The 25,756-nt window shown below is 33.8% G+C and overlaps 1 protein-coding gene across 6 annotated transcripts in view; it reads left to right on the top strand.

Annotated features, from left to right (window-relative positions):
- The window catches only part of SCN1A (sodium voltage-gated channel alpha subunit 1), a 140,114-nt gene extending 114,744 nt beyond the window's left edge, over positions 1-25,370 (top strand). For all 6 annotated transcript variants that reach the window (XM_038584708.1, XM_038584710.1, XM_038584709.1 and 3 more), the window contains 8 exons: positions 1,125-1,298; positions 4,053-4,175; positions 11,171-11,452; positions 13,877-13,930; positions 15,642-15,779; positions 18,052-18,156; positions 19,697-19,967; positions 22,071-25,370. In XM_038584708.1, coding sequence (XP_038440636.1) covers positions 1,125-1,298; positions 4,053-4,175; positions 11,171-11,452; positions 13,877-13,930; positions 15,642-15,779; positions 18,052-18,156; positions 19,697-19,967; positions 22,071-23,248 — 2,325 coding nt within the window. In that variant the 3' untranslated portion in view covers positions 23,249-25,370. The remainder of the gene's footprint in view (positions 1-1,124; positions 1,299-4,052; positions 4,176-11,170; positions 11,453-13,876; positions 13,931-15,641; positions 15,780-18,051; positions 18,157-19,696; positions 19,968-22,070) is intronic.
- The last annotated feature ends 386 nt before the right edge of the window (positions 25,371-25,756 follow it).

The following is a 25,756-nucleotide window of genomic DNA, read 5'->3' as shown; positions in this document are numbered from 1 at the left end:
GTTCTGACGAATATTGTGTCTGAATGGTATTATCATTTGTTTATGGACAGCCAATAAGTCCTTAGGGACCACTTCTCTGTCCCTTTTTAATTGTGTCCACTATTTTTATGCTACTCAGGAAACAAAGGAATATTGGTAACAAAAAATATTGGGCAGCATGCCTAAGTGATTCATTTAAAGATCACTTTTTCTTTATATGAAGATGGCTTTTATAACAAATTAATTTATATTTATATGAAAATCACTTATAAAAATATAAAGCATAACATAGGTAACATTTTAGAAAAACACTGACACAAATAGAATACTTAAGCCATAGGGTAGATAGATGAGAGATAAAATGAGCTTGTCTGATTGATACACACTCACTTAAGTTTATAACTTAGGTTTATAATTGGAACATAAGTCTTTATTTTCCTGCATATTTTCTAATGACATAAATTTTCTCTGCATGCCTCTTTATACAAGAGATAATCTGCCCCTGAAACAAATGTGAGACTCAGATGTTAAGTATAAAGAAAAGTTCATATTAGAAGAACAATATCACAATCTAAATGAAAAGTATTTTCATCCTATCATCATTGTCATAGCATAGCTCTGCTGAGAAATCTAAACTATCAACAAAATGAAGGGGAGAGAAGGAGACAAATGAGCCCCACTCTGTAATAAAATTGGGCAATGTGATAATCGATTACAATTTCTGCTTTATGAAAAACATAAACCTTCACTTTTTATTTCTTCAATCTTCCTATTATGGCAAAAAATCAACAGGAAGAAGCAAAAGAAATGAAACAAAAGAAATAAATAACTTCAAGTTGGGGTAGCACCATCTGGATATAGCATCAAGAACTGTTTCCTAAACAAGTCAAATTAATGAGAATTATGCTTTTACCTCTTTCTTCTGGCTATAACATCAATGGAGAGTAACTTTCCCCTGGTTCATTAAAAGATCTTTGAGAGGAAAAAAATCTTAAAAACAGCAATAGTTACTACCCCTCTGCCCTCCTAGTCCAATGGAATGTCATATGTATACATATAAAATCTGGGAAAAAATATATGATCAGAAACATAGCCTAGACTGTAATAGTTTTAGAAAGCTTAAAATATATAACTTTTCTTTACAGGCATTTGAAGACATATATATTGATCAGCGAAAGACAATTAAGACAATGTTGGAATATGCTGACAAGGTTTTCACTTACATTTTCATTCTGGAAATGCTTCTAAAATGGGTGGCATATGGCTATCAAACATATTTCACCAATGCCTGGTGTTGGCTAGACTTCTTAATTGTTGATGTAAGTATCCTCCCTATCTTTGCCTCATATTCACAGTAATTTGTCTTATCTGTATTCATTCTAGAACAGTGAATCTCTGACCAGTATGCTGAGTTGACAGGATATGCTACTTAATAGACGCTAAACTAATTCACTGAATGATAGTGTTGTAGTAAACCATTGGCTTAGTACTGGTTTAGCACAGGGGGTGGGGAGGTTATCTAGGATAAAAAACAGAGAACACAGCAGTTTGTAGAGAAAGTGGTGAAATAGGGTATGTTGCTTAAATCCCTTATATTGCGAATCAGACAGACACACGCTCACATCCCAGTCCCATGACTGATTGGTTGTGTGCCAGTGAGTGAATTACCTGGCTCTTGAATCTGTAAAAAGATATTAGTACACACGGTATTGAAGGCTCTCAGTAAACAGTGATGATGGTAGGAGCTACTGTCATTTTTAAAAAATTCTCTTTGATCTACTCAAAGTTTTAAAGGGTGAGTTTAAAGAGTAGATTACAGAGATTATTATCCATTAGAGGCAGTGAAGTGTACTGAGTGTAGAGAAAAACTCTGGTTGGTGCAGCTGCAGGAGTTTCCCGAGATGTAGACTCCATTTGCAGCAAGCCCATAATAGGTCAAACAGCCCTTCCCAGAAGTTACATGTCCAAGAAAAATTAATAATATTTCATCTACCACAAACCAGGTGGTTGCCTTCGAGATTTCTTAAACAAAATATTTCATGCTATCAATTTACTGTAATTTCAGCTGCAGGAAAATGTGTCTTTTTTTTTTTTTTAATTATTTATGATAGTCACACACAGAGAGAGAGGGGCAGAGACATAGGTAGAGGGAGAAGCAGGCTCCATGCACCGGGAGCCCGATGTGGGATTTGATCCCGGGTCTCCAGGATCGCGCCCCGGGCCAAAGGCAGGCGCTAAACCGCTGCACCACCCGGGATCCCGGCAAGTTTTATCTCCAAAAGATAATAGATAATAATTCAGCAAGACCACACAGGTTTATTGTGGAATGTATTTCTAGAGCTCAGAGTCATGCATGTTATATTTCCTGAATTCTGAATAAAGGCAAAGCCAGAGCTATTTGAAAAGCTTAATGACGTTATTATGAAATGGTCAATTGAGAAAAACCTCAAAAGTAGAATAGCTTCATCATTACAAAAGAAAAAATTTCCGACATTGAGGTTTCATTAGAAGTTATATTTCAAAAAAAAAAAGTTATATTTCAACTCTTCATAATTTTTCACACTACATTTTTTTTCACACTACATTTTAAATCTAAATATAATCAAACCCTTTTGAAACCATGAGCTTGGCTTTTCTCTACTATGCTTATTCATGTCTAAATTTTTAATGAAAAAATGATGATTTTTTTATTGTTATAAGTTGAGTTTTTTAGTTATTAGATTATAAACACTTTATTTTAATTATTTTTATTGAAGTATAATTAGCATGCAATGTCACATTAGTTTCAGGTATGCAACAAAGTAAATTCAATAGTCTGAAATATATTAAGAAAATAATTCTATATAGATCTTGTTATTTTGCAATAATCATTTTTTTCAATGTTCTATTTTAATTATTTCATAAGGATCAGTGTATCTTTTTTAAAAAACAAAAAAATTATAGCACATTGCAAGTAATATAAAAAGTATATTTAAACATAAGGCAACTTAATATACTTAAAAATAGAAAATTTTGCAAAAATAGTATCCAGTATATATGAAACTGTCCAATACTAGTTCTTTTTCAAACCAAAGAAATTGTAGCTCTGGATATGGAGTTTTGGTACGTTCTTTAGCTAGAGACTTAGACACCTAACATTTTTGTTTCTTAGTTCTCTCTTATTTCATAAAAATTAAGTAAATGCATTGATTTATTTTCATGGCAAATACTTATTGATTATCCATTTTCAGCCAGATAGTATGACAGAAGCTGTAAGTTAGTACAGAAAAATTTGGGACGCCTGTGTGGCTCAGTGGTTGAGCGTCTGCCTTTGGCTAGGGCGTTGATCCCGGGTCCGGGGATCGAGTCCCGTATTGGGCTCCCAGCAAGGAGCCTGCTTCTCCCTCTGCCTATGTCTCTGTTTCTCTCTGTGTGTCTCTCGTGAATAAATAAATAAAAATCTTTAAAAAAAGAAAAAGAAAGAAAAATTTGAGTAATTTTCATGATGGAATTATTTATTAGGTTACATTGTTTACATCTGAATAAACTAGAGAAAAAACAGAGGTTAGCAAGAAAAAAGCACACCTTCAAAAATCAACTATGAAATCAATGTGCCAAGTTATTAATTTTTGAGAGTACCAACTATAATTAGTTGAACATACAATGCAGGACTAAGATTTCTTGCTTTCTCTGGTATAATAGCAGCTTTTGTATTTTATCTACTGGCCATCCAAAGTTCTAAATTCACTTAATAAAATAAAGAAGGATAACCAATTACCTTTTCTTATACCTGAATTTCTTCCTTTTTTTAAAAATTAATTTTTATCTAGTTTTTCTATCTAATTGCTCTACTGATAAATTAGTTTAACAATTAATAAATTACATAGCATTTAAGGTTTTTATTCTACTACCTTTGACATCCTGAAAACTACATTTTTTTACATCAAGCTGAAAATACTTCCTTAAATTTTAAAAGCTTTACTGAAAATATACAACCATTTTTCTTCTGAGTAATTATAAGAAAAAATCGTATTTATTATATTATATAGTAAATTGTATGATGATTTTATTTATTTACTTATTTATTGGTGCAGGTTTCATTGGTCAGTTTAACAGCAAACGCCTTGGGTTACTCAGAACTTGGTGCCATCAAATCTCTCAGGACACTAAGAGCTCTGAGACCCCTAAGAGCCTTATCGCGATTTGAAGGGATGAGGGTAAGGAAAATGAAAGAACCTGAAGTATTACATATAGTAAAAATTAAATTCATTAAACTAAACTTTATAAGAGGAAAACCCATGCATGCAAAAGGAATGGCAAATCCTTGCAAAGTTGCTACTTTATCATTTTATCTGTTGCATATTTACTTCTGTGTGATATGCAAGAGAATTTAGGCCTCCCTTGAAATGATATAATATCATTTATCTGCTGTGCTTATTAAAATGACTTTATTTCCTAATCCACCTTGGGAGTTTCCTTACCAACCTGTATACAAAAAACAACAACAACAACAACAACAAAAACAGATGCACCACTAAAGTACTATGTGTAATGATAGGATAATAATCCACTGAAGTGAAGTCTACATTATATGCTTCTCATTGTGATGACCTAAATTGTACTTAATGAGTTTTATTGAAAATAATGTGACTCACACATTGCCTAAGAGGAAAGGAAAACAATTTTTAAATGTCAAAATTTTGTCTGTATAATGCCAAAGTTTGCATTATTTGAATATGCTCAAAGGTAGCTATTAAATATTGACTGAATTTTAAACTTTTTTTTAAAGTTGTTTAATATAGCCTCAATTTATAACTGCATTAATCTTTTTAATTTATGTAAATAGTAGTACTAACTTAAAGATTATGTGGAAATCCACACAATTTTTCATGACAATAAAGCATTTATAATATAATGAACAGAAAATGTAATTTTGACTCATTACCATAGATAATTCATAAATTAAGCATAACTCAAATTTCACTTGAGTCACAGAAAATTTTATACTCTTCCTTTCAAGGAAATATTCAGCTATCCCTATGATTCATTACAGATTATAAATGTTGCCATTACTGAGTTATTATTTTCCATGCCTTTTAAAATGCATGAAGCATTGATATATAAGATGTATAACATTAAAAAATTAGCTCCTTTTAAAAAAAAAGTCAAAATTTCTTTTACCAAAGCAAAGCTGCTGAATTAAGTGTGATTCCAATAGAAAAACATTGCTTTTTAAAAAAAAAATGCTTAAGGTTTAGTCGCTTATAGAAACTAAGCTGTATTGAAGACTTCCAATTACATCTTGTAGGTTGTTCATAGCCTTACGTGTTCCTTTAAAATAAGATTTATTTTAAATGTCACTTTAAGAACATGAGACTTGTCTTTAGTTTCCCTAACATATATAGAAAATTTTTTCCTCATTAGAAACAATTTAACACAATATAATGCAGTCTTATTTTATTTCTCACAGAGATCTTCACATTTTTACTAAAATGTTAAAGGAAATTCTCTCCAGGGTATGTAAAAATTAAGTTTATTTTCCAATTAAAATGTTACTTTCTTTTGTTTCAGACAGGCAGTTTCAGTTTTTGAGAAAAATATTATTTTTATACATTCTACTTGAAAACATATTACCTGAATCAAAGTAATACCTTTTAAACATCTTCTGAAATCTGAACGATGCTAAGTATTTAAAGCTGTTATAAACGTTTCAAATTTAACCTTTTGAAAATGTATTAAATCCACAATTGAGATGGCCAGATATCCCCATGCTTAACACTTTATTTCCATAATGACGTTGGTCTCGTGGGTCTACCTTTGATTTTTACAGAAATAACCTTATCTGTTATTATTGATCAGTAATGCTTTTTATATTATAAAGAGAGATTAACTTTTGCAACTGAGAATTTTAAAAATAAACTCTTTATTGATGCTAATAGGAGGTGAACTCATCTTTAAATTATAGGATTTATGAATATGGTTTCTTACCTCATAGTGACAGCATATATACAACCGTAAAATGGCTGATCATTTCAAGAGGTGTTTGGCATTGTAGAGACAAAATAACCTAATTATTGACTCTATTTTTGTATTTTTAGTGTTTGAATTTTTTACTTTCTTAAAAATGTAAACATAGATGATGGTGAGGTTAGAGATGATAATGATGACTATCATTGGGAAGTGATATTTGAATATATGCAGAAACTCTCATTTTATTCTTTTCACTAGCAGCATAAAATCACAATAGCTGTGTCAGAGTGTAAATCAAGCACTCATTCTATTTTTGTTGATTTGTCACTTTTTCAAGCATGTGCTTTTATGCAACATAACCAAATAAAGCATGTTATGTAGTGCCTGATAAGAAGTTAGAAAGTGATAAGTTATCATCCCATTGCACTTTATGTTTTGCATGTTCTATGCACATTTCTGGCTGACAGCTTTTAAACATTTATTGTATTTCAAATTTCCAGTCCAAATTTTTCAACCTGTAAAATTGAACTGAGTGAATTGATGTTGTGACTATCTAGAGTAACATAAAATTTGTACTTAAATTTGTATTTTTATTTTCCTAATCTAGGAAATCTTAGATACCTTCTTTTTCAAAAGAACTCAAGTCCTGATTGATAGGGAGACAGACAGAGACCATCATATATAAAAAGTAACACCAAATGTTCTGTAATATCAGATTTCTAACTAATAACAAACTATATATTTCTATTTTATATAGGATAATCTTGCTCCAACTTGGATGGGGTGGAGCGCTGGTTCCTCCCCTCAGCCCTTTATTATGGGTACTGTATTACCCCTTTTGCTACCTTTCATCCTTTCACTGTGACTTTGTGTAGTGGGGTGAGGGAGGGATTGGGAAGGGTACTATCGCACCACAGTAGAGAAAATACACTATATTCTAATCCCCTATTTTCAACTGTCTTAAGTTTTCTTTTGAGAAAAATACCTTTGTGAACTTACCCTCTGTGGGTCTGAACACCAACTGTTGATATCTTCATTAAGCTTCACGGAATATGATTTAGTTATGTGTTTATGGAGTTATCCATTTACGGGGAGATTATCTGATTGGTGAGGGTGGGCAACCTGGTTTAGAATGAATGCGTGAAAACGTTAACTTTTTGATTGATGATGCTGTTTGAGGCATTAAACCCTCGGCATTTTTTACACCGGTCTGGGTCCTGAAAACAGCCATCCAGACACCAGCAGTCAGTTCCCTGCCTTGTTGATATATGTGAGCAGAAACTAGGGTTCACTATCCCAGATTTCATAAGACTCATAATGATTATGTATGACCATATTCATTTTTACGTGGAAATTTATAAGGGTTATTTTCAAAATGTAATGAGAAAACAATGTATTAAGAGTTGAGTTAGCACATGTGCTTTGTGTTTTAAATGGGGAAAAGTAAGTACAAAGAGATCTATATATTTGAATTATACAAACTAGAATACCTGCCCTGAAATAAAGCAGAAACATCTTACCATATGTATTAAATAGAATTTAATCCATAAACTCATTTCTTAGAGTAAGTCACTCCCAAATAACTTTTTAGGATCTTAGAAGATACCACAATGAAAACATAAATAAAAATGAATCTATATTTTGTTTATTCTTAAAGTTTGAAACTGATGTACAAGAAGGAGAGTTTTTATTTTTGAAAGAGATAAAGTTGGAGATTTTACTTGGATAATTGATGTATCATATCTTTCCAAGATAATTATCTTAATTAAGCCCCACAACACAAATGTAGTCAGTAGATTCTTTAAAAAATTCCATTATTCTTTTTTGTATTTAAAAATGTGTGATTTTATTTTGCCTACTTTTGATTTTTATTCATATAGGTTTTGTATTTAGATTAATGAAGCATTAGAATCCATGAGTAGTAGTATTTGAAATTCAGAGATAATTTGTTCAGACAAGACATTTCTACATGTATCAAAATTCCTAACATTAATTTGCATACTTAACTGTCAATCCTTCATTATGTGTTGATTTAATAAAAATGCAGATGGTGAACCAGATACAGAAAGTTTTTATAAGAATGGATTGTACTAGAATAGAGAAATTCTATTGATGATGTTTTGCAAAACATTTGTGAGAAGACGCAATCTCTGATATTAATTTATTAAGATCGTTCCTTCCTTAGACATCTTCTTTTATGCATCCTACAACCTCAATCTGTTCTTTCCAATTAATTCAGGCCATTTCTGCCCAGTGTCTTCACCTCATGGGAAACAATTACTGCAGTTCCCTAGAGCCTGGAAAGAATTAATACACCTCCCTCTGTGCTGAACCAAGAAATGCCTTGAGGCTCTTGGGAAAAGACAATCCTTGCTCTGAACTTTATTGCTTAATGAAATTTTAAATACGATGGACCTTTGTATAGCAGATTTCCCAATACTGTGCCTAATGTTTTAGTTCTTTTATCTTCATATCTTCATAAAAATAAACCTTTTCTCTGGACCGAAAGTATGCCAACGTTGCAAATTATTTTCTGAAAGACACTGCTTCAGAGTACTTACTTGCGTCACGAATTACATAGAGCTCATTTTAACACAAAACTAATCCCCAGTTTCAAAGTAGACCTCTCAGACTTACTGGCTAACCCCCAATTTTTTGTTATGCCCAGCTCTTTATTCTCATCTCGTGTCCAAAGTAACATTAAAAATTATGTTTTCATCAATAAATGCTAAGCTAATCTTTACTCCACTCATTCATTCCACCATTTTTCCCCTATATTCAAAGTACTCTACTATATTCCCATAGTCAAAGCATTGAAGGCCTTGGAGAATTCACAAATATATTTTTGCATCTTAAGTTAAAAAAAGAAAAAGCCTCTTGTCTGTCAAAATTACAGGAATGCAGTTAACTCTAAGACAGAGCAATGTGGGAACCAGGTTAGTAGGAGCAACTCTATGGAGAATGAGTGATGTAGAATGGAAAGAACAAGCCCTAGATGCTACTTCTAGTCTACTTTCTGAATTTAATCTATCTTAGCCTCATTTTTTTCATTGCCAACAGAGAACATCATTCTAAATTATCTCTATGGTCCTGGCCAGCCCTGGAATTCTGATTCTTAAATTCAAAAGAGGAAACGCTCATCTTTGTTTTGGAGGCTAACGTGGAGGGCGAAGTGAGGCTTCATGAAAGAAGTGCTACGTGAACTAGACCTTGTAGAAGAAAGAATGTTCCAGAAAGGGGGATACTGGGCAAGGGATTTCAAAGGCATCTCAGTTGTCTGGTAATTGTATTAGTTGGGTTGGCATGAGGGTAGTTGGCTAGGGAAGTTTAAACTAGAAATGTAGATTGTGAATTGATTTGAATACTGAGGCAAGGAAAAGATAATCAGTGGAGATCCATTAAGTAATTTTAAAGTGAGACTTGGGGATGATGAATTTGTATCACATAGAAAGGAGAAAATTAGAAGACTCTGACAATAGTGCCACTATGAATTAATGGAGGCCAGATTTAGGATGAAGGTGAAAATGGGAAAGAAATGACAGAGATGAGGAAGGATTTGAAAAAAGAAGTATCGGACCTACAGATTGACATGAAAAGAACTTCAGGAATAGGTATAGGTCACCATACTCTAAACTGACTGTTGTAGGTAAAATGCATTTTAACATGTACTCTGTGTATACACAATAAAAATAAGTGTTTTTTTTTTTAATCTGGATGGTAGGCAAAAAATTCAGAAAAGGAGGGAGATAACTAACTTGATTCCACCTATCAAATTTTGAATCCAAGAGAAATCTAAGTGTATCCACACATTTAAAATGAGGTATAAAATAGGATTTATTTGATCAACTGGTATTACTGCAGACAGGGAAATGAGATAAGATCCATGTTTCAGTCTGGTAAGCTGCATAGGCCTTATCACCTGGATCTCCCTGGGTGACCCCACCAACCTAAATGTTTACGCTCATTTTCCTACCTTTGCCAGTAGTGGTTTTACTATTTCCTTTGGCCCACTTAGCACATTGTTTTGGAATCCCAAAAGTCCTAGAGTTCTTTGCAAACTTTAAACATAGCTCAGAAGCAGAAGGAATTGGCTCATGTATTTGTTTTTTCAGACATGTAATCAAAAAACTTTGTTCTAAAAATGCACTGGCATCAAATGGCAGATAGAAAATACTTTGATGCTTATTGTTTACATTGGACCAGAATGACAAGAATAATAGAAGTACATAGGTAGCATTAATGTAGCTATCAGTGTTCAAGTCTGAGGCATCCTCTGCCACTCACGAGCATCTGAGGTCCTGTCTTTATCTCCCCTCTTAGCTACTCCTATACAGCTCCAATGGGCACTGTCAAGCAGGGAGCAAGGACACCTATCCCTACAGTGTTGCCAAATATGAAAACTCAGATGTTTTCATCTGGGATCCAGAAATTAAGATAAGAGGGGAAAAAAACATGCTCCCATAGAAAAAGAATAGATAATTATTTAGCACAGAATTTGATGTTAATCACATCAGATTTGGGAACTATGTATGACATCCCCCTTTTCTTATTTTCCTAAGAAACTAATTTCTATTATGTTTCATTTAAAATAAGTTTATTGAATTAAACTCAGTAAATGAAACAACTGACATGACTGGAGCTTGAAATAAACGATGTGATGATCTAATGAAATACATAATGCTAAATGGTCTTGCTTCTTATGCAAAAATTATTAGTCATAGCAATGCATGAATAATTAAGGACAAAACTTATAGTAGGCATTTAATAATATTTTTATATTTATACATCTGAACATTTTTTTTATTAAAGTATGTTGGTCAAGCCAACTTCTGTCCAAATATTTTAGTTTCATTATTTAATATATTGCCTTTTTAAAAATTAATCTTCTGTATTAGGATTTCCTATTTCTCTTTTTTCTAATAAACAACAAATATTCTAATATCATCTGGCAGCAAATTCCTCTGATTTTGCCTTTCCTTTAACTTTTTGGTACTTCTTCCTCTCTTTTCTTAAACTTTTTTTGTTTCTTTGTTATATTGTCGATATTTGTTTCCCTAAATGTATTGCTTAAGAAAGAATGGATTTCATTTTAAGTTTTTTTTTTTTACTTTACTTTTAAGTGTCCTAGAATAGTCTTGATACTTTTAAAAAAAAATGGAAATACTAAAGATTACTAGGGAATGTCTTTTCCTTTTTAACAAATAAGAATTCTGACTTTTCTTTTTTTCCATTTGTGTATTAGGTGGTTGTGAATGCCCTTTTAGGAGCAATTCCATCCATCATGAATGTGCTTCTGGTTTGTCTTATATTCTGGCTAATTTTCAGCATCATGGGCGTAAATTTGTTTGCTGGCAAATTCTACCACTGTATTAACACCACAACTGGTGACATGTTTGACATCACCGAAGTGAATAATCATTCTGATTGCCTAAAACTAATAGAAAGAAATGAGACTGCCCGATGGAAAAATGTGAAAGTAAACTTTGATAATGTAGGATTTGGGTATCTCTCTTTGCTTCAAGTTGTAAGTGAACACTCTTTTCTCTGAAATTTGTTTATTGTTTGGAATAATAACAAAGTAATGACAAACACCTGAGTTACTAAGAAGAGAGTTAGTTATTAAGAAGAAAGTTTATAACAGACTTTTTTTTCTAATTTTGATTTATTAGTAAGAGCCTATGAGCCCAGATGGGTGGCTACCAGTCAGTGGAAATTCAGTGCAGACATAGTTGATAGTGACCAGCTATTTCAGTTCTTCCCAAAGGTTTTATTCTCCTCCTGCCCATATGCTCTCTTCCCATATGAACAAGTTGATTAGCCATTAAGTTTGCTGGTATTTTTTTCTATTGCTACTGGAAAGCTTTGTACGCTGATGGATCACCCTCCCCAAACATACACACTTAACACACCTGATTGTATTGTAACTAATTGGTGGCAGTTTAATGCTACTGAGTTGTAGGATTTGGATTGAAAATCAGGGAGTAAATGATATTTAGGTATTAGGGTTGGATCCTTACAGTGAAATGGAAATAATACAGGGTAGTGCCTGAACTCAGAAATGAAATACTAGCAGCCATGGTCTTGTCAAATGACTTTTCAGTGCAATTAAGTCTATTTTATCTAAGTATTCCTGCCTTTTATTACTGGTTTTTAAGCCTAATTTACACAAAAGAAAAACAGTTCACAATTTATAAAAACACAAAGAGAAGATGGTGGCCCTTGAAGGATGTATATTTGATGCTATTTTGCAACAGCTACATCACAACACAGCAGTGGCTAAAAACAGAATCCAGATTGTTTGAAAAACACAGAAAGATCCTGCTCTTTTTTGGCCACTAAAAACTGAGCTTAAAAAAAAAAAAAAAAAAAAGAAGTCTATAAAAGTTCTTTCCTTGTGTTTCTACAGAGGCTTTAGAGCAGAAATCCATTTCTGTTCACCAGGATTGTTTTCAGTTGTTCAACCAGGAGACTAACCAAGCAAACAAACCTGCATTGGTCAAAACCCTCTAACATCTCTTTCAGAGGTGTCTGTACTATGATTCCTTGACAAGTTCTTCCCACCTTCTTGTTGGAAATTCCTATTTCTCTTTTGGATGTTTCTGACTTACTCTGAATGTTTAAGCAATTAAAATAGGGATTTAAAAAATCTGGCAAGTATGAATTCTTTAAATATTATAGTGGACACATGATGACACTCTTGAGAATTTATCCTAACCCTTAATTAATAACCGCACTTGTAAATATCACTAAAGTGTATCACTTCCTCCATAAAATGGAGAAAAGAAAAAATTTTTTCAAGAAATGCCTTAAAATGCTAAATAACTTGAAAATGTAGGATAATGATCGTGCATGGAGCCATTAAATAAATTCTACCACTAAAGAAACTCGAAGTACTTCTTTATAGTTGGCTTTCTACAAAATCACCTCTGTTGATGAGTAACTCGTTGAAATGGTTCCTCAAATCACTTCCTTTCTTCATATGCCTAGTGTGTAATTGACTTGTTCTATCATTCACCTCAGCCATTGACATTCAACATTTCCCTCTCTGATGTACAAACAGCTTCCATTTTCTAGCTAAGAATTATTACTGTCTCTTTACTGCCATCACACTCACCCTTTCTCGGCTTTCTTCCCATGACATCCACCACTTCACAAGTGTTAGTGTTATGAAAACAAAGATGTGTTGGGATACAGTTGCTGAAAGATTTGCTAGACTTGCTCACTAGCTAAGAACAATCATCTCAGACTTCCAGGGTTTAAAGTTTATGTTCTCTGACAAATAACAAATTACTATAAGCTTTTAGACTTGGGATCTGTCTTGAATATGGAACACCAAGTATCTACTGTTTTATTTTCCACTTTTACCCATATTAACTCACTTTCATCAAAAACTACAGAGAAAAAAATAGAATAAAAGACTATTTCTGGATGCCATGCTTCAAAATTCTTAGAAGAATAGTTGCAGCTCTGACTTTATGTAATCAATCTGATCCTCAGAGTGTTACAATCAAGAGAAATGTTAAACTTATTGTCACTGTCATCACCGAGCAGATAGATTTCAGCAGTTGATTGTGGATCTAAATTGTCAATTGTTTTTGCAGCTATATTTATTATCAAGTGTGTTGGCGTTTGTAAAGCTTTCTAAAAGTATTCCACCAAATTTCGATAGCACTTCAAATTTGCATTATTCCATTAACTCTAAGGAATTGAAAAGTATTTGTGAGTTGGTTATCAAGCAGGAGGATATATAAAATACCCATTTTGTTTATTGTGTATTTTAGAAATGAAAAGCCTTACTAAGATATGATATTTGTCCAAAATCTATGTAAAATTTGTTTTGAAATGCCTTTCAAAAATGTTCTTTTTAAAAAAATAGATACGTAAGAATATTTATTAAACAGCAGGTCTGAATTATTCCAAAGTAAAGCTTGCATGTCCTTTTTAATAGGCCACATTTAAGGGATGGATGGATATAATGTATGCAGCAGTTGATTCCAGAAATGTAAGTATTTCTTGTATCCTGCCTTTTCATAGTATTGGTTAAGTACTAAAATTAACTCAACAGAGCATAGCAGCAAAATGGGATGATTCTATGATGACTATTTTTAAAAAGGAAAAAACATGACTCAAATTAATATTCAATGATAGCTGTGTTTATCAGAAAGACCTTAATAAAATAAATTAAAACATGATTTTGAAAGTTAAAGTAACATATTCCTATATTTAAAAACTGACAAATATTTTACTTTCTTGTTATCTACTAATTTTATAATCATAAGCAGTAGTTTTGGTGTGTAAGAGCAAATGTGAAAAAATACATGATTGCTATCAGTAGATGAAATGTATAGTTCCTCTCCGTAAGTAGTGTGAAAAGTTAGAGATGCTGTCCATCTCTAGATTTCTGTAATAATCCCTGTCAAATTCATTCATTTGTATGATTTTAGTATCCATAAATTTACTGGAGCCTTTACCAATGATGTTATCACTTCAGTGGTCAACATTTCCTTTAAGTTTGTATCATCAAAGGCAAGACCTATTTTATTTGGTTTCTCCTACAATAGCCTCTTTCAGGCTTTAAGAAGAGAACTGAAATCCATGCTTATTCCAACCCTACTCTCCAAAACTTCATAAAATTCTATGTTCTGTCTTCATCTTTCTGTTCTTTTTTTTTAATATTTTATTTATTTATTCATGAGAGACACACACAGAGAGAGAGGCAGAGACACAGGCAGAGAGAGAAGCAGGCTCCACGCAGGGAGCCTGACGTGGGACTCGATCCTGGGTCTCCAGGATTGGGCCCTGGGCTAAAGACGGCGCTAAACTGCTGAGCCACTCGGGCTGCCCCATCTTTCTCTTCTGAAGTCCAATCTGTTTTGTCTATTATCATGAAAAATAACTTCTGTCTCTGTAATTTTTAAACTGACCCAGTAGAGCTCACCTACCTTTCTTGATGTGCACTTCCCATAAGTGGCTCTAGTTTTATGTTGACTTTCCTCTGATATCCTCCAGAGTTGTGTTATTTCATTTGTTATCACAATTTTGTGTGTCTGGCTGGTTTTAATTCTGTTATCTTTAGAAAGACATGAATTTATTAGGGACCTATCTACTGTGACTCATTTACCCTTTACTATGTGATATGTGGTAGCTCACTGATAACTTACTGTAAGTACAATATAAAGACTAAATTATCACTTGAAAATTCATGAGAAGGATATTTGGTTATATTTACCCAATCTAAAAAATTCAATGGCTATTGTAATGTTAAAGGTATGATGCTGAACATCTAAATGAATAACTCAATTCTTGTTTGCCAAATAAATTCATGCATACACAAATTGTTGTGTCTAAGCATAGTTTATGCATATTTTCTGGAATAAAATTTTTCACTAATAATTTGTAAATTATTAAAATTCAGAACTTAAAAAAATTACCAAAGTTAACACTCTACTATCCTTATAGCAAGATATTAGTTGTATTTATAGTAATAAAAATAGATTCTAAAGTGTTATAACAACCATATTTTTTTTACATGAAAACATGTCTAAAGGCTAATTTCAGAGACTTATTAGAGGTAGGTGATTCAGAGGGAAAAAGAAAAGTACTGCTAAGTATTACTAGGCATTTTCTTTTCTATCTATTCTCATGAAAAAGTACCCATGACTTCTGGCAACAAAATGTATTATGATATTTTACGAACTCTTCTCCTTTGGTAGGTTGAACTCCAGCCTAAGTATGAGGAAAGTCTATACATGTATCTTTACTTTGTTATTTTCATCATCTTTGGGTCCTTCTTCACCTTGAACCTGTTTATTGGTGTCATCATAGATAATTTCAACCAGCAAAAAAAGAAGATAAGTATTTCTAATATTTTCTCTCCCACTAAGATGATAAAATTATTGGGAGTATTTTTTCCACTAAATGAGTACTTTGATTCAGAAGTCAAATGGGCATATATATTAAATTACATTTTGCATTCTTCTCCTCTGCCATCCACTGTCCATCTGTTTCAGAGTATTGGAAGTCAAGAACAACTGTGCTCTGTATTCCTGTACATAGCTTCACAAACCTCTCTTCTCTTTTTCTTTTTCCTTTCCTTTTCTTTTCTTTTTCCTTTTCTTTTCTTTTCTTTTCTTTTTCTTTTTCTTTTCTTTTTCTTTTCTTTTCTTTTTCTTTTTCTTTTCTTTTCTTTCTTTCTTTCTTTCTTTCTTTCTTTCTTTCTTTATTTATTTATTTCTTTCTTTCTTTCTTTCAAGCCAGGGGGCCACATTTTCAATCCTTTGGAAGAAAATAATTAGGAAAAAAATTGGAAAAGAACCCAAGTATATGCCCCTTTTCCAAGGTCAATTTGTTGTTTATCCCTATAAATCCCCTCCTTAAAATATACTTTATAGTGAAAACCCTTAGAATGTTCGCAATAAATTAAGCATAAGATGTAAACATCTCCTACTGTTTTTTTCCTTCATTGGTTCCTCGTATAATTTCCACTTCCTTCTCTCTGATATTTAATCATAAACTATTAGCTCCAGTGTTGAATCAAACAGCTCTTTATTTTATTACCATTTATAAAGCCCATTTTATCATCCTAATTATATATGCACATTCTAGAATATATGAAAAGTAAAGAAACATCATTACTTGGAAATAATCACTATTCATATTTTATGCTTTTCTCTTCATACTTTTTCTACACATGTTTTTGGTATCAAAATTATTTTATCTATAATTATAAATTCTCAGGGCACCTGAGTGGCTCAGTCATTTGGGCCTCTGACTCTTGATTTGAACTCAGATCTTGATCTCACGGTCATGAGTTCAAGCCCAGCGTTGGGCTTGGTGTTGGGCCCATGCTGGGTTTGGAGCCTACTTAAAATAAAAAAAAAAAAAAGAGGTCTTGCATATAATTATAAATTCTCTTTTGAATTAACATAAATATTTTTCCATTCTGTTAAGTCTTTGTATATACATTATCATAATATACTTAACCATTGCCCAACAAATTGATTATTTATGTTGTTACTAATTATAATGCTTTAAATAGTGCCTTGTCAAAAGTCTTCATGTAAATTAAAAAAAAAAAGTAATTATTTTTCTAAGACTAATTTCTAAAGTATTTTGCTTCCTCCAAATAATATGCCTGCTCATACTCCTAAAACAGTGTATGGATGTTCCCAGGTCACTGCTGTTTCACTGGCATCAAACATTCTAATTTTTAATACTTCATATTTGATAAATGAAAATTGTTTTTAATTTTAATTTTTAGGTCTTTTATTACTAGATGTATAAACATGTTTTTGAGTGCTTTTTCTCATTTATATTTCTTCTTTTGTTTATATTCCTTCATCTTTTGTATTCAGTATATTTTCTTTTTTTTTTTATTCAGTGTATCTTCTTATTGTGAGTGCTTCCATTGTATGAAATGCCTATAGAACATTCTTTTCCCCATCCCTTTTTTTTTATTTTATTTTTTTTTCTTTCCCCATCCCTTTTTATTGTTATTAATATTCTATGGTCAATGTAAGGCCTTTATTTCACTTATTAGCCTGAGTTTCAATCCTCTGTACCTCCTGGCCTATCAGATTCTTGCCATACTCATGATCTCTGATGTATCCCATAACTCTTCTACCAACTTAGCCAATTTCCTTTTTATCCTTTTGTTCCAATTCTTGGCAAAGTGAAAGTGGCTTTTTGTGAGTAACTTTAACCCATCTTACAATATACATACTATAATGCATTGCTACATTGGAATAAGAAAATCATTGTCTTTAATTTCTGAAAAGCAGTATATAGCATTAGGAACTGAGTATTTCCTGTCTCAGTGAATAGAATTTTACCACTCTCTAAGTATATGATGTTGGATAAAATACTTACCCTCTCAGTTTCTAGGTTTTTTTCTAATGGAAAATAATAATGAAAGTAATAAAGTCAGTTTTGTATAATGAGAGAATTAAATAATATTATAGTACATAAAAAATACATTTCTTGTTTTTCAAATTCAAAGTCCTAGGCATAATTATATTATCCATTTTCTTTTTTAATTATCCATTACCTCTTTTAAGTTTAACATTGAAAAATTATGTGCAAAGGGACATAATTTTAACGAGTTTTTCTTTTTCTTTTCTATACTTTGGAGGTCAAGACATCTTCATGACAGAAGAACAGAAGAAATACTATAATGCCATGAAAAAATTAGGATCAAAAAAGCCACAAAAGCCTATACCGCGACCAGGAGTAAGAAATACCAAATGATAAGGGAAAAATAAAATTTAAAAATTGCATGGGTTTTCTCACAGGAGAGATAGCAGCTGACATTTCCAATAGCAAAGATTTCTTCCACATTTAGAGCTTCATTAATTTATACCTTTTATAGTAATGGTAAAAAAAAAAATTAAAAAAGGGAAGACCACCAAAATAAAGAAAACAGAAAACGCACCCTATTTTCAGGGTATTTCTAACTACACAACTAGACTCCAAACTAAAAGGCAGAGACACATAAGTAGGTGATATGCACAAGAAAAAGTTGGTCGTATAATTCAAGAGTAGTTGCCAAGTAAATGTAAAGAGAGGAGTAAACCTTGGATGGGGTTAAAATACATGCAATTTTCTACTAGATTAACAGACTGACAAAATGTTGGTGAAATAACATCTTACTTCCATTTTATTTTCCATTAGAGGTACTGAGTGGAGAACAAAAGAATTCTAGTATCTACTGTTTGTATTTATGGCTGTGAAGTTAGAAGTTACGAATGTCTTCAGAGTCAGGGTCAATAAATACAATTCATGTTGATAAATAACAATTCTTATGTTTCCATGATGAACTGACCAAACAACTCCTGTGAAATGGGGAAGACTTATCCCACACTGTATTGATTTTGTCATGATGATCTATGAAGTTAAAATAATTCATGGAGTCCATTAGGGAGCAAAATACTAGTTAACATTCATATTGTGCTAGCCAAGAGTTGCCTTCTTGAAAATGATGAGAAATACATACTGTTCTCTGTTAAACCTTATCACTGGCAGTAGAAATGGGTCAACTATGTGTTGAAAAAATGTTAAGATAGAAGATATCCTCAGAGTTCCTGAACAGCCTTGGAAAATGAGCCAGACAATGGCCTGCGGTGACTAAAAGTGGCAGAAATGGGGAGCAGAACCACAGATCAGTGATAGAGACATTAATTTTTTATATCAGAGCATAAGGAATATCATTCTGGTCTGATTATTCCTGTGTAGCCTCAGCACTCTGTACCAAGCAGCAAAGACTATTCAGTCAAAGAACATCAATATTGCCACTTATAGCCTTTAAATGCATAATGTTATAGATATGTTCTTGAAGTTCCAAGCTCCCTTTAACAAGTCTTTGAGAATAAGACAAATGGAATGTTAATAGACACTATGTTTTGAAATGGCTGCATGGTCCAACTGATCATGGGATATTCTGGTAAAACAAAATTAAGCAGGTTTTCTAACTTCTCATAATCTTAATATGTTACTATGCATTTTGTGCCTCTGAGTGAAGTATACAGCATGCAGTGTTTCTTTTCAGAAATCCCCTTTGGACAGAGATTGCTATTCTATGGAATACATATTGATAAATAGAAATTTTGATAACTAAATTTTAAAAATTAATGTGTAAGCCATCTTTTACAAAATTCAGGGTCAGTGGTTACTATGCATAGTATTAGAGAGTTAATGTAGAAAGTACTTATGTAGATGCCAACATGTATAGGAAAACTCCTCGGTTGCTAAAACCATTTCTGTTTCCCTACAGAACAAATTTCAAGGAATGGTCTTTGACTTTGTAACCAGACAAGTTTTTGACATAAGCATCATGATTCTCATCTGTCTCAACATGGTCACAATGATGGTAGAAACAGATGACCAGAGTGAATATGTGACTAACATTTTGTCACGCATCAACCTGGTGTTCATTGTGTTGTTCACTGGAGAGTGTGTGCTGAAGCTCATCTCCCTCCGCCATTATTATTTTACCATAGGCTGGAATATTTTTGATTTTGTGGTTGTCATTCTCTCCATTGTAGGTAAGTATTTAAAATCTCTTAAGTTCTGTTCAGGAAAAGTAAAAGTTGGAACATTCAAGTTTAAATTAGAAGTCATCCCACTACTCACAAATAACCACTCTGAAATCTTTTTTTTTTGTATTTCATCCCTGTGTGTTTGTCTTCTTACAAAATGAGGCTCCTGATATATGTAGAGTATTGTATCCTAACCCTTTTCTAACCATTTTAGATTATGGTGAATCTAAGGGTAAATTCTCATTCATTTGAACTAGGCATGTGCTACTAACCAAGATAAAAATATTTGTGAAATGTCGAGATTGAGTAATCTGCATAACATCTAAATGGCTCTGTTGAGAAGAGAACTAGAAATTTATTGGGATACTCGGGAGAGACACTACATCAGAGATATAGACACAGAGCCATTAGCATGTAGATAGGAGTGGAAGCTGGTGGCAAGATAAAGAAAGGTATAGAGTGAAAAGAAAATTAAGTGCAGTATGTTACCAAATACAGATGGTAGTTTCTTTTAAGGGTATCAGGTAGAGATTTTATAGATAACCTTGAAATGGGGTTATAGTAATGATACACAAAAAGATGTGAGGTGGTGTGGGGCATCATTTTAACAGTTATACACTTCAAAGTCTGGAATGTACAACACATCGCGTGAGCAATAGCTCATCTCATTAAAGATACAACTCTAGCTCCAGGGAAGTGAAGAAGTCTATCTGTGGGCTGAAAGTATTCATTCTTTCTTAAACCAGATAATATGATTAGGTCAACATTTTACCATTCAATATGGGGCACCTCTGCTGGGTAGCTTTTCATGCCATTACTCCCTCTGAAGAAGTTGGTCTTATCTCTAACCCATAGGTTGCAAGTAGCCTTCAATTTCTATACTGATCTATGGTGTAATCAGTTGTGGCAAGAGTGTTAAGGTTGTATTCACCTCTCGTCTCTTTCACTCTATTTTCCTCTTTCTCTCCCTCTCTCACACACCCACACATAGTGAGACTAACTCACTCTTTATTGAATGAGACCATGTAACTGGAAACACTTAGTTTCCTGAACTCTTCAGTCCAATCTTTATTTCATTATTTAAAAGGCAAATGGAGAAGAAGTCTTGAAAAAAAAGAAAAAAAAAAAAAACAGACTGAGAGACCAACATTAGACACAGGAGACCAGAAAGAGCTTCAGCTTGGATCCTTTGAGAAATGTACTAGAGCATATATCTCTTTATATGTCTATATAAAAGAATGTTATAGTGGAAGTGTAGGCAAGCATCAAGTTCACGGAAGATGAAAATAGTATTAAAAATTGCAGATACTTTTAGATGGATAAGGACTCAACAGACAATTTTAGAAAAAAAAATTCTATTCATATAAATGTGTACTGGTACCCTTGGCCACTGCTGTTCAGACAGACTTGATAATTTTTTACTTATTTTTTTTAGATCTAGTCTTGGGATTTTATATAAGCTAAAGATAGTTTTCAGACATCCCTCAAGACAAAAAGTACTATAATATTGTTATTGAATATTGTCTGAGCTTGGAGTGCCATAACAAATTATCACAGACTGGGTGGTTTAAATAACCAAAATTTACTTTCTCACAGTTCTAGAGGCTAGATGTCCAAGATCAAACCCAGCATAGTGGGTTTCTGGTGAGAGCTCTCTTCATGGCTGGTATATGGCTACCTTCTCTCTGTGTCATATGGCAGAGAAAGAGGAAGTTCTCCAGTGTTTCTTCTCATAAGGGAATTAATCCTATTATGAGAGCCCCACCCTTATGACCTCATCTAAACCTAATTATCTCCTCAAAACCCTATCTCAAAATACAGGCACTGGAGAGTTAGAGCTTTAACATATGAATGGGGGGGTGGGCAGGGAGGAGGAAGGGACACAATTTAGTCTATAACAAATATTGAGATGAATTTAATACTGAATGTCAAAATTAAGGTTTACTTATATATATTATATACAGTCACATATAATCTATGTATGTCAAAGTTGAGATTATGTAACTAAATTTCAGGCTCTAAACTTTACTTTGGAGATTTAACAGGAGAGTAATGATTATTTTAATGGATAACTTCTTCAGTGGTTGGTATTCTCATTTTTTTCCACAGGTATGTTTCTGGCTGAGCTGATAGAAAAATACTTTGTGTCCCCCACCCTGTTCCGAGTGATCCGGCTCGCCAGGATCGGTCGAATCTTGCGTCTGATCAAAGGGGCGAAGGGGATCCGCACACTGCTCTTTGCTCTGATGATGTCCCTCCCTGCCTTGTTTAACATCGGCCTCCTGCTCTTCCTGGTCATGTTCATCTACGCCATCTTTGGAATGTCCAACTTTGCCTATGTCAAGAGAGAAGTTGGAATTGATGACATGTTCAACTTTGAGACCTTTGGCAACAGCATGATCTGCTTGTTCCAAATTACCACCTCGGCTGGCTGGGACGGATTGCTAGCACCTATTCTCAACAGTAAACCACCCGATTGTGATCCTAATAAAGTTAATCCTGGAAGCTCAGTTAAGGGAGACTGTGGGAACCCATCTGTGGGGATTTTCTTTTTTGTCAGTTACATCATCATCTCCTTTCTGGTTGTGGTGAACATGTACATCGCTGTCATCCTGGAGAACTTCAGTGTTGCCACTGAGGAGAGTGCAGAGCCCCTGAGCGAGGATGACTTTGAGATGTTCTATGAGGTTTGGGAGAAGTTTGATCCTGATGCCACCCAGTTCATGGAATTTGAAAAACTGTCTCAGTTTGCAGCTGCTCTTGAACCCCCACTCAATTTGCCACAACCGAACAAACTCCAGCTCATTGCCATGGATTTGCCCATGGTCAGTGGGGACCGGATCCACTGTCTTGACATCTTATTTGCTTTTACAAAGCGGGTCCTGGGAGAGAGCGGAGAGATGGATGCCCTCCGAATACAGATGGAGGAGCGATTCATGGCTTCCAACCCATCAAAGGTCTCTTATCAGCCAATAACTACGACTTTAAAACGGAAACAAGAGGAGGTGTCTGCTGTTATCATTCAGCGTGCTTACAGGCGCCACCTTTTGAAGCGAACTGTAAAACAAGCTTCGTTTACGTATAATAAAAATAAAATCAAAGGTGGAGCTAATCTTCTTGTAAAAGAAGACATGATAATTGACAGAATCAATGAAAACTCAATTACGGAGAAAACCGAACTGACCATGTCCACCGCAGCTTGTCCACCTTCCTACGATCGGGTAACAAAGCCAATTGTGGAAAAACATGAGCAAGAAGGCAAAGATGAAAAAGCCAAAGGGAAATAAAATGCAAATAAATAGGCATGATGGGGTGACACATTGTTTACAGCCTGTGAAGGTGATGTATTTTTGTCCACAGGACTCCTTTCGGAGGTCAATGCCAAACTGACTGTTTTTACACAAATCTACTTAAGGTCAGTGCCTACAATAAGACAGTGACCCCTTGTCAGAAAACTGTGACTCTGGGTAAAGGGGAGACGACCTCGACAGGAGGTTACTGTTCTCACTACCAGCTGACACTGCTGAAGACAAGAGATCAAATGGCTACTCGGACTGGAGGGACCAGTTCAAAGGGGTGCAAACCTATAATTTGGGGGTTGTTTAACATGAAACACTTTAGTGTAGTAATTGTATCCACTCTTTGCATCTCAACTGCCACATTTGTCACATTTTTACGAAATCTGTTAGGGGATTCATCTTTTTTTTAATCCATGTGTTGTTTATTATACGTGACTATTTTTGTAAATGGGGTTTCTGTTGTGAAATAGACAAAGGGCCTCTTCAACGGGTATGTCCCCAGGGGTGAGCGCAATCTCGTGGCCTCCCATCTGCACAAAGGTGTGGTTTGCATGAGGGCATGCTGCACTTAGAGATCATGCATGAAAAAAAAAAAGTCACAAGGAATACAATGAGTTCTTAAATTCCATCCATGTTTCTGGGAGGGGTAATTGGGTGATAATTGGAGGTGCTTTGCAGATCTTGTTTTTGTCAAATCCAGCTCCCCCACCAAGTAGATCATTTCTGGGGGGGGGGGGGGGGTTGGCCATTAAACCTTAGCAGGTGCAAACTTCATTCAACTGTCTGGAGTCATAAATGTTGTGTTTCTGTTTATTGTATTTAAAAACAAACAACTGAGAAATGAGCATCGCTTCTCCTCTGAAGACTGAATTGACCAAAAGAACCCTTTATAAATTTCTGCTTAATCCTGCACTTTGGTTAGCCATCTTCAGCTCAGCAAGGTTGACAACCGTATATGTTAATGAAATGCTATTTATTATGTAAATAGTCATTTTACCCTGTGGTGCACGTTTGGGCAAACAAATAATGACCTAAGCACAGTATTTATTGCATCAAATATGTACCACAAGAAATGTAGAGTGCAAGCTTTACACAGGTAATATAATGTATTCTGTACCATTAGAGATAGTTTGGATGCTCTCAATGCATGTCTATATTACCATGCTGCTGTATCTGGTTTCTCCCACTGCTCAGAATCTCATTTATGGGAAACCATATGTCAGTGGTAAAGTCAAGGAAATTGTTCAACAGATCTCATTTCTTTAAGTCATTAAGCAATAGTTTGCAGCACTTTAACAGCTTTTTGGTTATTTTTAAATTTTAAGTGGATAACATATGGTGTATAGCCAGACTGTACAGACATGTTTAAAAAACAAACAAACAAACAACAAACACTGCTTAACCTGTTAAAAATGTGTTTAGAATTTTATAAGCAAATATAAATACTGTAAAAAGTCATTTTATTTTATTTTTCAGCATTATGTACATAAATATGAAGAGGGAATTATCTTCGGGTTGATATCACGATCACTTTTCTTACTTTCTGTCCATAGTACTTTTTCATGGAAGACATTTGCTAACTAAGAAATGAAAACAAGACTGGGTAGTTGTAGATTTCTGCTTTTTTTTTAATTACATCTGCTAATTCTAGGTTATTTCATAATTTTAAGGGGCAAAATAGTTTCACAAGTCACTTCCAGACTATGCTCTGCAATTGGCAAAGGGCATAAAATTTTACTTACATTTTTGGTAGTGCCTGCACAAGCTGATTGAAGATAATGCTAATTTTTATTTTTGTCGTTTTTCTTTCTAACTTGTTTTTATTTTCATTTCTTTGCAGTCATGTTGCTCTAGATTGCTGTAAATACAATGCGAGTTTCGCAGGTTTTTTTTTTTTTCCACAAGAACAGAGAGTAGTGAACTCACATAGACAATTACATCAGGATATTTTGTGTTTCTTACAGAAGCAAACCATAGGCTCTTCTTTTTCTTAAAATTACTTAGATAACCTGTATCCGTGAACTGCATGCTGGAAAATGCTATTACCCTAAATGATGCTAACCAACATTAAAAATGTGCAAAACTAATAAAGATTACATTTTTTATTTTATTGTTTGCCCCATTACTTTTTGTTAAGAGCATTTTGTGAGAAGATGAAGATGCTTTATTCGACAAATGAGGGGAGAAGGGGAAGTATACGGCTATACCTGGCTATGGCTATACCTGAGCTGACAGTAGAAAACATGGGGTAGAAATGGAACTAGGAGGAACAACCTCCCAGGGGCTACAAGCGGTAGGGGGTGAGCTCTGCTACCAGATACTGATACCAGAGCCTAAGCTGGTGGGTCTCGGTGGAAAAGAGGTATGGGAGTCAGAGCAATGGTGGATGGCCTTTGGAGATATAAAAAGCCCTTACATCTGTATTTAGAAAATTAAAAATTGCCTTGCGGATATTTTGTTTGTTCCTCTAAAACCACTCTCCATACTTCTCCATCC

This window comes from Canis lupus, chromosome 36 (genome assembly GCF_011100685.1).
Source record: "Canis lupus familiaris isolate Mischka breed German Shepherd chromosome 36, alternate assembly UU_Cfam_GSD_1.0, whole genome shotgun sequence".
Taxonomy (NCBI): Eukaryota; Metazoa; Chordata; class Mammalia; order Carnivora; family Canidae; genus Canis; species Canis lupus.
This window is presented reverse-complemented; position numbering and strand designations above follow the sequence as displayed.